This window comes from Plasmodium knowlesi, assembly GCF_000006355.2.
Source record: "Plasmodium knowlesi strain H genome assembly, chromosome: 11".
In the NCBI taxonomy this organism is placed as follows: Eukaryota; Apicomplexa; class Aconoidasida; order Haemosporida; family Plasmodiidae; genus Plasmodium; species Plasmodium knowlesi.
The window spans coordinates 2,330,423-2,343,221 of NC_011912.2; the positions used below are offsets into that span (position 1 = coordinate 2,330,423).

General features: G+C 33.5%; 3 protein-coding genes across 3 annotated transcripts in view; 1 reads left to right on the top strand and 2 right to left on the bottom strand.

Annotated features, from left to right (window-relative positions):
• Window positions 1-904: 904 nt before the first annotated feature.
• Window positions 905-1,986, top strand: PKNH_1149700 (uncharacterized protein; the record flags this gene model as incomplete). The annotated part of the gene is made up of 2 exons (XM_002261635.1): window positions 905-976; window positions 1,303-1,986. 2 exons carry the CDS (start codon window positions 905-907, stop codon window positions 1,984-1,986), a joined length of 756 nt encoding a protein of 251 aa, XP_002261671.1.
• Window positions 1,987-3,383: 1,397 nt separating this feature from the next.
• On the bottom strand, window positions 3,384-5,691 carry PKNH_1149800 (SICAvar, type I (fragment); the record flags this gene model as incomplete). Its single annotated transcript, XM_002261636.2, has 2 exons — window positions 3,384-3,839; window positions 5,182-5,691. Coding segments are annotated over 2 exons (966 nt in total), but the record flags the coding sequence as incomplete, so codon positions are not given.
• Window positions 5,692-10,222: 4,531 nt separating this feature from the next.
• PKNH_1149900 (SICAvar, type I) overlaps window positions 10,223-12,799 on the bottom strand; it is a gene marked incomplete at both ends in the record, with an annotated part of 15,321 nt that continues 12,744 nt past the window's right edge. Inside the window, 3 exons of the mRNA XM_039114167.1 lie at window positions 10,223-10,621; window positions 11,032-11,688; window positions 11,958-12,608. Coding sequence (XP_038969785.1) covers window positions 10,223-10,621; window positions 11,032-11,688; window positions 11,958-12,608 — 1,707 coding nt within the window. The remainder of the gene's footprint in view (window positions 10,622-11,031; window positions 11,689-11,957; window positions 12,609-12,799) is intronic.

The window sequence follows — 12,799 nt, forward strand, 5'->3', positions numbered from 1 at the left end:
ACTTTTGATATATGCATTCTATCATCTTAGCATGCAATTATACGTGCAAATTGCAGCCGTACAAATTACTAGCGATGATCATTTTTTTTTTTTTTTGATTAACATTTTTTATATTAAAAAAAAAAAATGAAAACTAACTTTTCAATCTGTGGAAGGGGATGGGAGCATGCAGAAAAGGATTAATCTATGTAGGATATGGACGTTGCAATGAATTTGTTTTAATTTCGTAATGAGGAAAAGTGGAGGTAGGTGGGTGGCAGCTAGCAAATGCGTACCATATAAGAATGCCCTCCTTTCACGAGGATTCGGTTAACTATAATGCCTTCTTTCGTTTTTTCTTTCCTTTCCTTTTCTTTTGTTTTTTTTTTTAATTCCTTCTCTTTTTCTTTCCTTTTCATTCCATTTCTTTGTATTCCTTCTTTTCTTTCCTTAAACCCTTTCCTCTCCTTTTCTTTTTCTTTCCTTTTTTTTCTTTTTTTTCTTTCTCCTTTCCTTTCGTTTTTATTCCTTTTCTTTTCTTTTTCTTTTATTATTATTTTTTTCTTTCTTTTCTTTTTTCTCTTTAAAAATATCATATCTTAAATTTTTTTTACCATTTTATTTAATTTTTGTTTGCAGACTATATATATATATATTTTCTCACTTATGACCAGGATAAAAAAATATATTTAATAAAAATAAAAAATAAAAAAAGGAATAAAATTTCATTTTAAGAAGAAAGAAGAAAAAGTAGAATAATAACTTATTATAAGCATTTTAAGAGTAAAAAAAACAAATAAAAAGAAAAAGTTAAAATCCTACTTTTTTAAAAAACCTTTTATTTTATTTTATTTTTTTAATTTTTACCCCTAAAAAGAAGGAATAAAGAAAGAAAAACATTTGAAAGAGAAGAAAAAAAAAAAAAATGGCACCCTTTTCTTTTACCAAACTTTCACTATTAGCTTTAGTACTTTACATGTGGCAACATCCCAACTATGTAAGATGAAGAATATTTGTGCTATTGAGAGAATTTTGGCACATATATATATATATATATATATATATATATATATATATATTCATTATTACAAAGGACAACATACATAAGGGAGAAGGAAAAGAAAAGGAATAAAAGGAAAGCATAGGAAAGAAAATAAAGAAAAGGAAAGAAAGAAGAAAATAGGAAGAAAGATGGGGAACTTAGAAGGAAGGATTTTCTATCTTTCTCTTCCCCTTCTTTTTTTTTTTTTATTTCTTCCTATTCTTTTTTCTCTTTCTTTCCCTGAAACATTTCCTTCCCTTCCCTTCTTTTTTACCTTGCAGCACCAGGATGATTTTTCAAGACAGGGTGTGAATGCTCCATTACAAGTAGATAATATTGTTGGTAGAAATTTAGCAAGCAAAGAAGAAGCAACTCCAGCAGGAAAAAATAAAACAACTAAAACATTATTAGGCAAAAAAGAAGAAAGAAAAGAAGAAAAGAAAGAAGGAAAGAAGGAAGGAAAGAAGGAAGGAAAGAAGGAAGGAAAGAAGGAAGAAAAGAAGGAAGGAAAGAAGGAAGAAAAGAAAGAAGAAAAGAAAAAAGAAAAGAAAGAAGAAAAGAAGGAAGAAAAGAAGAAAGAAAAGAAGGAAGAAAAGAAGGAAGAAAAGAAGGAAGAAAAAAAAGAAGAAAAGAAAACATTATTTGGAAAAAAGGGAAAAAAAGAAGAAGTGAAGGAAGGAAATAAGAAGGGATCTGACGCGGGCAATGGAGCCCAGAATACTGAGGGGGATAAGGGGAATTCCGATGTGACTTCCAGTGAAGACGCGAAAAAGCGAAGACCAACATGGAATGATCTTTCAACTGAGCAAATGCGCAAACATTTGGCACAAGAAGAAACTCGTAACCATAAAAAAAGCCTTAGTCCTCAAGAAAAAGCAGCATTGGACAAGAAATATGAGTGCTATCTAAAAAAGTTATTAGAGCAGGAGGCTGGAAAGGGAAGGAATACCTTAAGGGGTGCTTAGAAACCAGCACAACAAAAAGTCCAGGGGAAAAAAGACTAGAGCCCCCGAGTTCACAGTTCAAGGGTTAGGGTTTAGATGTTTTAGGGTTTAGGGTTCACAGTTTAGGGTATACCCCGAACAAAATTTATCCCTCCGATATGTGAAACCTTAACAAAGTCCGGGAAGGAAGAAATTCAACCCTTATGTCATGCGAAATATAAAAGAAATCTCCCATTTCAAAAAATTAAATCATGATTTTTTCTTTCTTTTTTTTTTTTTGTGTGTATATGTAATTTTTTAGCATGAATATCATCACATTTTTTGTAATTGTTTTAGTAATATCTTATAATGATTATTGTATAGACATGGTTTTTATGATTATATGGAACCATTATATTTTTTTTTTTTTACACGAAAAATATTATGAATACAATATACAATCTTTTTTTTTTTCCCCCATTATTTGCTTCTTTTTTTTTTTTTTTTTTTTTTTTTATAAAGTTCTAATTATATGAATGTTTTAGCGTTCTTCCACACTTTTTTTTCGCGGAAACCGTAATATAGTGTCCGCGCTGCAGGGCGCGGGCGCTCGCGCGCGGATATCCCATACATTTTTTTCACGAGAACAAGATATAACACCTATTGGAGGCAACTTTTCGCAAAGATGAAAACATAATTTAAGGAAAAAAAGAAATAAATAATGAAGAAAAAATTAAAAAAAAAGAAAGAATGTGTGTTCTTAAAAAAAAAAAAGGAATGTTTTTTTTTTTTTTTTTTTCTATAAAGAAAAGGTGTCCTTTCACCAAAAAAAAAAGAAGGAAAAAATTTTTGCAAACACAATAAGAAATAAATGTGGAAGAAAGAATCTTCCTTTTCTTCTTTTTTTTTTTTTTTTTAAAGAAAAAATAAAAAGGAAAAAAAAAAAAAAAAAAAAAGAAGTTTAAAAAGAATAAGAAATAACATGAATATTGAAACTCCTTATGTCTGTTTATCACAAAAAAAAAAAAAAAAGGACAAAAAGGGGTATGAAACCAATATTTCTTCTTCCCAAAACATTTTACACTCCAAGCATATATATTTTTCCCTTATCACGACAGTACGTCAAAATTTTGTGTGAGTGTGTATGTCTTTCCTTTCTGTATAATGAAATGATCTAAATATAACACATTATGAATGAAGGTTTTCATTCATTTCACATTCCTCAGAAGAATGTCTTCATTCTCAAAGAATGAAACTTTTAATTTATATCCTTAATCCTAAACCCTAAACTGTGAACCCTAAACTGTGAACCCTAAACTGTGAACCCTAAACTGTGAACCCTAAATTGTGAACCCTAAACTGTGAACCCTAAAGTGTGAACCCTAAAGTGTGAACCCTAAACTGTGAACCCTAAACCCTAAAACCCTAAACACTGAACCTTAAACCAGTAACCCGGAACCTAAACTTGGAACAAGTTCCATTGGAACACCTTCCATAGGAACACTTTCCATAGGAACCCCTTCCATAAGAACCTCTTCCTTAGAAACCTGTTCTTCTTCTTCTTCTTCCATAAATTCGCTTCCCATAAACTCTCGAACTAAAAGTTCCAGAAAATCATTCTGAGTCAATTTTGTGTTCCCTTTTTGACATTCGTCCACCAGTTCAAAATGAATTTTAATAATGGTGCGGCGATTCACGCGACCACCACCAGCAGGATCGCGACCAGAACGTTTCGTTCTCGTTGGAGCAGAACGAGGTTTTCGTTCCTTCACCAATTGATATTCATGTGGACCAGCTTCTTCCACATGATCAAGGAGCTGTTCCTGTACTGATGGACCGGGAATTCTTAAAGGAGCTCTTCTGTAGAGTCTTATCTTACGCAGTTGAGCAAAATACTACAATAAGAAAAAAAAAAAAAGGGGGAGAATATTTATGCTAAGAAGATTATGGAGTGCTATATTTTTTCTTCTTTCTATTTTTTTTTTTTTTTTTCTTTTTTATTTTATTTTATTTTATTTTTAAAATTTTTTTTTGCGTTAAAAAAAAAAAAAAACTTCCCCCCAAAACATCTAAATACCAGGCCATAATTGTTCTTACACCTTAAATCCCGCAACCTAAAAATGCGAAATCTTACACATATACACCGTAAAATATTAAATCCCGCAACCTAAAAATGCGAAATCTTACACATATACACCGTAAAAATATTATAAATCCCGCAACCTAAATACGAAATCCTACACATGTACACCGTAAAATATTATAAATCCCGCAAAACTAAATGCGAAATCTTACACATATACACCGTAAAAATATTATAAATCCCGCAACCTAAATACGAAATCCTACACATGTACACCGTAAAATATTATAAATCCCGCAACCTAAAAATCCGAAATCTTACACATATACACCGTAAAAATATTATAAATCCAGCAACCTAAAAATGCGAAATCTTACACATATACACCGTAAAAATATTATAAATCCCGCAACCTAAATACGAAATCCTACACATGTACACCGTAAAATATTATAAATCCCGCAAAACTAAATGCTAAATCTTACACATATACACCGTAAAAATATTATAAATCCCGCAACCTAAATGCAAAATCTTACACATGCACCGTAAAATATTAAATTCCGCAACCTAAATACGAAATCCTACACATGTACACCGTAAAATATTATAAATCCCGCAACCTAAAAATGCGAAATCCTACACATACACACCGTAAAGTATTAAATCCCGCAACCTAAAAATGCGAAATCTTACACATATACACCGTAAAATATTATAAATCCCGCAACCTAAATGCGAAATCTTACACATGTACACCGTAAAATATTATAAATCCCGCAACCTAAATGCGAAATCTTACACATGTACACCGTAAAATATTATAAATCCCGCAACCTAAAAATACGAAATCTTACACATGCACCCCATACATATTAATTCATTCCCTTTATTTTATTTTATTTATTATTTTTTTTTTTTCTCTTTCTTTTTCTTTTATTCCTTTCCTTTTCATTCCTTCTCTTTTATTCCTTTCCTTTTATTCCTGCTCTTTTATTCCTTCTCTTTTATTCCTTTCCTTTTCATTCCTTCTCTTTTATTCCTTCTCTTTTATTCCTTTTGTTGTTTATTCCTACTCTTTTCTTTCTATTCCTTTTTTTGTTTATTTTTTTTGATTCTTTTTATTTTCCTTTTCCTTTTCTTTTATTACTTACCTTCCAGATTAAGTAGGAAAAAATAGAAATAGCAACTGTAGCAGGAGCCAAAGCAATAAAAGGGGTAAGCCGATCCCAAGGTTTTGTAGGCTTTGTGGTGGGCGTAGGGGGAACTGGTTCAGGCGGTGGAGGAAGAGCAGCAGGTGTTGGAGCATCAATTTGTAGTTTACCTCCTACAACTTCATGAAATTTCGTTATAACTGAGGGAGCTACACTGGAGGCAGTATTAATGGCGGCCACAGGAACTTTGGTGATCCACGTAGTTGGAGTCAGCATAGACCAAAAATTTTTTTGCACCCTCCCAAGAATTCGTGACCATACAGATAGTCCTGAGGGTGCTGTATCTACTTCACTGGGTGCCTGTGCATTTGTCGGACTCACTGGTTGACTGCTTGATGAAGATGCTGCAGCAGCCGCAGGCGCGGCTGCTGCAGTACCAGCACCACCTCCCCCACCACCTGAACTTGAAGAAGGGGAGCCTGAACTTGAAATTGAACTCGAACTTGAAACTGAAAAGTGAATGAAATAAAGAAATGTTCAAATTTATGATTTCAAAATTTTTTTTTTTTTTCTTTCATTGGTTGTCGAGTTGTCGGGTTGTAGTTTCCGGTTTCACCGCCACTGCCATCCGGGTAGTATGTAGTATCCGGTCTTTGTCTGCGAGGAGTTTTTCCTTTCCCTCCCCCCCTTTAGTCAACTAAAGCTAACCCCGGAACCTAAATCATGACCCATAGAACCTTATTTCTACACCCATAGAAACTTACTCCTATACCCACAAAACCGTATTCCAACACCCCGAATCTGAATTCTAACACCCCTAAGACCTTTACTCCTGAACCCACAAACGTAAAACCCGGAACCCGGAATCTTACTCCTATACACTAAACCCTAAACCCGGAACCCGGAATCATACTCCTATACACTAAACCCTAAACCCGGAACCCGGAATCATACTCCTATACACTAAACCCTAAACCCGGAACCCGGAATCTTACTCCTATAAACTAAACCCTAAACCCGGAACCCGGAATCTTACTCCTATACACTAAACCCTAAACCCGGAACCCGGAATCTTACTCCTATACACTAAACCCTAAACCCGGAACCCGGAATCTTACTCCTATACACTAAACCCTAAACCCGGAACCCGGAATCTTACTCCTATACACTAAACCCTAAAACCGGAACCCGGAATATTACTCCTATACACTAAACCCTAAACCCGGAACCCGGAATATTACTCCTATACACTAAACCCTAAACCCGGAACCCGGAATCTTACTCCTATACACTAAACCCTAAACCCGGAACCCGGAATCTTACTCCTATACACTAAACCCTAAACCCGGAACCCGGAATCTTACTCCTATACACTAAACCCTAAACCCTAAACCCTGAACCCTAAACCCTAAACCCGGAACCCTAAACCCTAAACCCTAAACCCTAAACCCTGAACCCTAAACCCTGAACCCTGAACCCTAAATCCTGAGCCCTAAACCCTAAACCCGGAACCCTAAACCCGGAACCCTAAACCCGGAAGCCTATACACTTGAAACCTTCCCCCCTCCATCCCTCACACTTTCATTCCCCCCCCTTTTTTCCTTAAACATGAATAATAAATATGAATAAAAATTTGGTGTGGGGGATAAAAAAATAATATATAATATATATATACATATATATATACGTTTTAGCCCACACAAAATTTTCTCCTATAGTTGTAAGAAATATTATAAATATATATTTTTCCCTTTTTAGTATTCATACCTGATTGTGGTGTTGGGCCCGGTGCCATAGTTATAGCTATGCAAAGATCAATGTGGATGTTTTTATAAAAGAAAAGGGTGTCATTTTTTCTTCAGTGTGTTGGTTTTGCTTTTATATAGTGTATATTTGATTTGTTTTGCTTCAATTTAACATGTGAAAGAAATTCTTTTTTTTTCTTTGTGTCCTTTTCTCTATATATATTTATATTAGAAAGAATATCTTTATTAGAAAGAGTAGGTTTAAAGATCAAAAAATAAATAAATAAAAGAAAAAAAAAAAAAAAGAACATCCACCACATTCTAAAAAAAAGAACATCTCCCACATTTACAACTATTATACAATCCATTTCCCATTCTAATTAAAGCATTCTACCATAAGGAAAAAACATTTCCTTATTTACAAGGAAATAAAAATAATAAAAAATATATAAATAAAAAAAAAATATTAAAAAAAGAACAAAAAAAAGGAAAATAGATAAAAAAGAAAAAGAAAAAATGAGAAAATAAGAAATAAAAGAAAAGAGTGAAAAAAAAAAAACAGGAGAGAGAAAAAAAAAATGTGCGCAAACTCTCCTGCATAATACATTTTTTCCATTTGCATTTCTTTTCTTTTCTTCTTCTTTTCTTCTTTCCTTTTTTAATTCTTTCCCTTAGGTTTTCCTCCCATTTTTTCGTCCTCCTTTATGTTTATTTTTTTTCCCAAACAAATTATATTCTCCTCTTCTATACAATCACTAGCCTTTTCTTTTTTTGATCCATTTTCATCCACCCCTACATACACCTATACATTCTTCTCCCATAGAACATTAATATAAGCTCAAAATCCACAAACATGAACACTAAATCTATACTGTGCGAACATTAAACCTAAACCCTAAACCTGTACTCTAAAAACTTTAAACCTAAATCATAAACCCTAAAACCTTAACCCATGAACCCTAAACATATACTCTACAAACATAAAACCTACACCCTAAAACCTGAACCAATACTCTACAAAGATAAAACCTAAACCCTAAACCCTAAAACTATACTCTACACAAATTAAACCTAAACCGTTATCCTACATTCAATCTAACACTGAAACCTGATACTACATTCAACTTAACCCTAAATCCTGATCCAACATTCACCCTAACCCTAAACCCGGTTACTACTTTCAACTTAACCCTAAACCTTGATCATAATTTCATTTTAACCCTAAACCCTAATCATACATTCACTTTCACCCCCCTAATCATACATTCACCTTCACCCTGAACCCTGAACCCTAAATATTAAACCCTAAAACTAAACCCCAAACCCTAAATCCAGGAAACAAAAATTCTAAACCCCTGAACCCTAAACCCTAAACCTATACTCTACAAACACTAAACCTAAACCCTAAACCTATACTCTACAAACATTAAACCTAAACCCGAAAACTATACTATACACAAATTAAACCTGAACCCTGATCCTAACTTTACCTTAACCCTAAACTCTGATCCTACTTTGACCTTAACCCGGAACCCACTTTTATCCTTAACCCGGAACCCACTTTTCTCCTTAACCCCGAACCAACTTTTACCCTTAACCCGGAACCAACCATATTTTTAACCCGGAACCTACCTTATCTTTAACCCGGAACCTAGCTTATCTTAAACCCGAAACCCACCTTATCCTTAACCCGGAACCCACCTTATCTTTAACCCGGAACCCACCTTATCCTTAACCCGGAACCCACCTTATCTTTAACCCGGAACCCACCTTATCCTTAACCCGGAACCTACCTTATGCTTAACCCGGAACCCACTTTACCCTTAACCCGGAACCCACTTTTATGCTTAACCCGGAACCCACCTTACCCTTAACCCTGAACCCACCTTACCCTTAACCCTGAACCCACCTTACCCTTAACCCGGAACCCACTTTTACCCTTAACCCGGAGCCCACTTATATCCTTAACCCGGAACCCACTTATATCCTTAACCCGGAACCCACTTATATCCTTAACCCGGAACCCACTTATATCCTTAACCCGGAACCCACTTATATCCTTAACACGGAACCAACTTTATTTTTAAGCCGGAACCCACTTTTATCCTTAACCCAAAACATACCTTATCCTTAACCCAAAACATACCTTATCCTTAACCCAAAACATACCTTATCCTTAACCCGGAACCCATTTTACCCTTAACCCGGAACCCATTTTACCCTTAACCCGGAACCCATTTTACCCTTAACCCGGAACCTACTTTTATCCTTAACCCGGAAACCGCCTTACACTTAAACCGGGGAATACATAACCAAGCCATTTCCGCATATTCCCCTTATTCTGTATAAATTTTCTGTGTAAAGTGTATGTGTACTTCGATAAAGTTGTTTGTGCCTACACGTATGTACACACAATTTTTCCTTGTATCCTATATGCGTTTGTTTTTCCTTTATATTTTGTGACCTTTTTGCAACGGTAATATATTTCATCATCACCCCCCTTTCCTTTTTTTTTTTTTTTTTTGTTGTGCGCTATCAGCAGACATCATTTATTCGCGCGCTTAACCTCCTACTTTCCGCAAAAAAAAAAAAAAAAAAAAAAAAAGAAAAAATATTTTTCGCAAGGGGAAAAAGAAAAAAGAAGAAAAAATATATTTTTCGCAAGCGGAAAAAAAAAAAGAATGTGTGTTCTTAAAAAAAAAAAGAAGAATGTTTTTTTTTTTTTTTTTTTTCCTATAAACAAAAGGTGCCCTTTCACAACAAAAAAGAAAAGAAAAGAATGTTACAAACAAAATAAGAAATAAATATAGAAGAAAGAATCTTCCTTTTTTTCTTCTTTTTTTTCTTTTTTTTTTTTTTCAATAAAATATAAAAAAGGGAAAAAAAAAAATAAAAAGGACAAAAAGGGGTATGAAACCAATATCCTTCATCTTAAACAATAAACCCTAAACCCTAAACTGTAAACTCTAAACTGTGAACCCTAAACTGTGAACCCTAAACTGTGAACCCTAAACTGTGAACCCTAAAACTGTGAACCCTAAAACTGTGAACCCTAAACTGTGAACCCTAAACTGTGAACCTTAAACTGTGAACCCTAAACTGTGAACCCTAAACTGTGAACCCTAAAACTGTGAACCCTAAACTGTGAACCCTAAAACTGTGAACCCTAAAACTGTGAACCCTAAACTGTGAACCCTAAAACTGTGAACCCTAAACTGTGAACCCTAAAACTGTGAACCCTAAACTGTGAACCCTAAAACTGTGAACCCTAAACTGTGAACCTGATACCATGAACCCTAAACCATAAACACGGAACCTAAACTTGGAACCTCTTCAATAGGAACACGTTCCATAAGAACTTCTTCCTTAGGAACCTGTTCTACTTCCATTAATTCGGATCCCATGAATTCTTGAACCAAAAGTTCCAGAAAATCCTTCTGGTTGAATTGTGTGTCCCCTTTTTGACATTCATCCAACACTTCAAAATGAATTTCAATAATCGTGCGACGATTCACGCGACCAGAACGTTTCGTTCTTGTTGGAACAGAACGGGGTTTTCGTTCCTTCACCAATTGATATTCATGTGAAGTATCTTGCTGCACATGATCGAGGACTTGTTCCTGTACTGATGGACCACGAATTTCAGCAGGAGATCTTCTAAAACGTTGTCCTCCTTTACCAAGAGGACCAAAATACTACAAAAAAAAAAAAAAAAAAAAAAAATGAGAGGATATTTTTGCTAAGAAGATTGTGAAATGTTCTTTTTACACATTTATTTTATTTCACTTCATTTAATTTTTTTTAACCATTAAAAAATTTTTTTTTTTCCTTTTAACCATTAAAAAATTTTTTTTTTTCTTTTTAACCATTAAAAAATTTTTTTCTTTTTTTTAACCATTAAAAAAAATTTTTTCTTTTCTTTTAACCATTAAAAAAAATTTTTTTCTTTTAATCATTAAAAAATTTTTTTTTTCCTTTTTAACCATTAAAAATTTTTTTTTTTCCTTTTAACCATTAATTTTGTCCATTAAAATTTTTCTTTTTCATTAATTTTTTTTTATATTTTTTTTTTTTTTTTTTTTTATTTATTTTTTTTTTATCTTACCTTCCAAAGGTAATAAGCCATAGCAGAAAGGCCAATAGAGACAGGAGCCAAAGGAAGAAAAGGGGTAAGGAGATCCGTAAGAAGGATGGGACAGACTGTATTCTCTAAAGTTTTTTCCATTAAGTCGCTCTTCCCTTTGAGCAGTGGTTCCACTTTCGTATTTACATTTTCTTGGCCAATGGGGCAATTGTCATAGTCCTCCGTCAACTTGCATTCAAAACAAGAAATACCATTAGGACCCTTGTTACATTCAGATAATACATTCTTCATAATGTCTTCACTTTGTTCAAAAGCGTGATTTATGCCCTCATCTATGTCACAAAGAGGATGTACCCAACTATTTCCTTGTTTCTTCACTTTTGCCATTTCTTTTAATTGTTTTGTATATTCCTTAAGAAATAAACAACCCATCGTTTGTTCAAACGATGGGCCCTTAACAGAGCCATTAACCTGGCCCTTACCGCGGCCATAAATGTGCTTTAATCCTGCAGCAAAAAGCAAACAAGCTGCTTTATTTGTTTTCCTCTCTTTATGGCCCTTATTATTCCATTTGTCGTTGTCTTTGCAGAGGTTGACAACGTCCGATTCAGTCTGACCCTCCGTCATATTTTTTAGGAGATGCGCTAATTCTTTATTGATGTCTTCCTCCAAGGCATCCTAAACATAGAACAAAAGAAAAAAAGAAATTAAGAAAAAATATATATGTATACGTATACACATATGTATGCACATATGTGTATACCCACATATATATACATACATATACGTATATACATATATACATATATACATATATACATATATACATATACATATATACATATATACATATATACATATATACATATATACATATACATATATACATATATACATATACATATATACATATATATGTATATATATATGTAGTTGTCCATCCTTACCCACGTGGGGTTTCCATTTTGAAGTTTATTATTTTTCCTTAGTTTTTGTTTGATTGCACATTGGACTTGAGTACAAAAAGTGTCTTTACTGTTTATTTTGTCTAGTGTTTTGACCATGTTGTTGGTGTTGGTTTTATCTTGCTCGAGGAGGAGCTTGTCCATATTGTCCTTTACTTTGTCTTTGGAATTGTTGCCAATTTGGCAATCGTGAAAAGTGCTTTCTCTTTTGCATTCAAAGCAAGAATTAGAAGTTGAGCATGAAGATTTTCCCTTCTTAATAGTGGCATTATTATTATCAAAAGCGTGCTTGATTGCCTGATCCAATTTAGTTCCATCGAGAGGACATTGTTCAGTTGATTTGTCTATTAATTGATCAGCATAAAGATTAAGTGCTGCGCACATCATAGTTCGTCTAAGTGGTCCATCATCCTTGTTGTTGTCGTCAGTAATTTGAGAAATGTGTTTTAAACCTGAAGCAAAAAGCTTACAAGCTTTTTGCTTTGCAGTTTTTTCTCCGCCAGTGTCCTCTGACCATGAAGGACCAATGTCGTTCGTGCAGTATTGGTCAAAAGAAGTATCTTTCATATCGAACTTCGTTATATTGTCAAGGAGGTTCCTTACTTCAGTCTGAACTTCACCTTCGATGTCACTCTGATCATAAAAGAAGAAAAAGAAAAAAAAAAAAAATATATGTATATGTATACACATATGTATACACATATGTGTATACATATATATATACATATATATATATATATATATATATATATATACATATATACATATATACATATACATATGTATGTATATGTGTATATATATGTCCTTTTTTTTTTTTTTTT